The sequence below is a fragment of the Triticum urartu genome, chromosome 5A (assembly GCF_056163025.1).
Source record: "Triticum urartu cultivar PI428250 chromosome 5A, HENAU_Tu73, whole genome shotgun sequence".
NCBI classification, from domain to species: Eukaryota; Viridiplantae; Streptophyta; class Magnoliopsida; order Poales; family Poaceae; genus Triticum; species Triticum urartu.
Genome location: NC_141877.1, coordinates 230199445 through 230201288, shown reverse-complemented (window position 1 = coordinate 230201288; position 1844 = coordinate 230199445). Strand labels below are relative to the sequence as shown.

Sequence of the window (1844 nt, the reverse complement as noted above, 5' to 3'; positions counted from 1 at the left end):
TCGGGACAAGATCACCCACCTCGAGCGTCCTAGAGCGGACGCTGCGGCAATGGTACAGCCGCAGCGCGTGCTGGTACCTCGCAGCTCGGAGCGAGGCTTCTCGACAGCGTTCCTCCCCCAGCACGAGATCCATCCCCCGCATGGCGTCCTGCTGCATTTCATCGAACGCCAGGACCCGCGCGGAGTGATGCCTGACCTCGTGTGGGAGAACCGCTTCTGCTCCGTAGATAAGGAAGGACGGGGTCTCTCCTATCGCCCTAGTGGCGGTGATGCGGATGGACCACATCACAGATTGGAGATCGTCATGCCAGCCCCTGCCGCAGGCCTCGAGCTTCACCTTGAAGGTCCTTGTCTTGAGGCCCCTCAGGACCTCCGCGTTGGCGCGTTCAGCCTGGCCGTTGCTCCTGGGGTGCGCCACAGAGGCGTAGCAGATCTGCGTTCCAAGGTTAGCACAATACGTTTTGAAGAGATTGCTAGTGAACTGCGAGCCGTTGTCAGTGATGATGTGATTAGGGACCCCAAATCAGCTTACAGGCCCTTGATGAACTTGACTGCTGACCTAGCAGGGATGGTGCGGACAGCTTCCACTTCTGCCCATTTGGTGAATTTGTCAATGGCGACATAGAGGTAGCGGTAGCCTCCAGGCGCTCAAGGGAATGGACCCAGGATATCCAGCCCCCAGACCACGAACGGCCATGAGAGCGGGATAGTCTGGAGGTCCTGAGCAGGTTGGTGGATCTGCTTGGCATGGAACTGGTAGGCCTCGCAAGAGTTTACTAGCTCGGCCGCGTCATTGAGTGTCGTGGGCCAGTAGAACCTGCTGCGGAAAGCCTTGCCGACTAGGGTGCGCGATGACGAGTGGTGCCCGCACTCTTCACCATGTATGTCAGCCAGCAAGTCTTTCTCCTATTCCATGGTATGCATCGCAGAGAAACATCTTTTGGCCGCTTCCTGTATAGCTCACCGTCCTGAATGCAGTACGCCGTAGCCTGTCGGGCCACACGCTCCGCATCTTCCTCCTTCTCTGGCATCGTGCCTTGCATCAGGTATGCCTTGAACTCCTCGGTCTAGCCCCCCTCCTGAGGATCGAGCGCTAAGAGGAGGCGCGCTCCTGAGGTCGGGCCATAGGCGGGGGCTCCCGAGGCTGGTAGCTGGGGGAGCTCCTCCTGAGGCAGCGTCGGCTCCGCAGGTGGTGGTGCTGCCGAAGGCTAGAAGAGCCGCTCCTCAAAGACGCCAGGCTCTTGGAGCTTCTGCTTGGATGCTCTCCTGGTGATGTCGTCAGCCTCTTTGTTGGTTCCACGAGGCACATGTTGTAGCTCCAGGCCCAGGAATTGCTTTTCCATTTTGCGCACCTCTGCAAGGTATGCCTCCATGTGTTCATGCTTCGGCTCGTACACCTTGTTGGAGAAGTTGACGAGGAGCTGCGAGTCTCCCTTGACGGTGAGGTGTTTCATCCCTAGGGCCACTGCTGCCTTGAGGCCGGTGATGAGACCCTCGTACTCTGCAATGTTGTTGGAAACCTTCTCGCCCCGCTGGAAGCAGAGCTGCATGGCGTAGTAAATCTTGTCCTGAGTGGGTGAGATGAGCATGGCTCCAGCCCCCATGCCCTGACGTGCAAACGCGCCATCGAAATACATGACCCAACCATCTGGCGCTTCACTTCCTGGTAAGAGGGATCGGTTCTTGCCTGCTTCGAGCTCTGGGGTGTCAGTCCATTCTGCCACAAAGTCGGCGAGTGCAGCCCCTTGATGACTCTGCTTGTGCTGAACTCCAGGTTGAACGCTTGTAGCTCGATGTTCCATTCGGCAACCCTCCCTGCAGCATTGGGGCTTCTGAGCACTCGC

The 1844-nt window shown here is 58.5% G+C and overlaps 1 protein-coding gene across 1 annotated transcript; it reads right to left on the bottom strand.

The window, feature by feature from the left end:
• Window positions 1-648: 648 nt before the first annotated feature.
• Window positions 649-1604, bottom strand: LOC147970884 (uncharacterized). The gene is made up of 2 exons (XM_087523701.1): window positions 1416-1604; window positions 649-906 (listed from the first exon to the last, which is right to left on the bottom strand). Exons 1-2 carry the CDS (start codon window positions 1602-1604, stop codon window positions 649-651), a joined length of 447 nt encoding a protein of 148 aa, XP_087379827.1.
• Window positions 1605-1844: the final 240 nt, after the last annotated feature.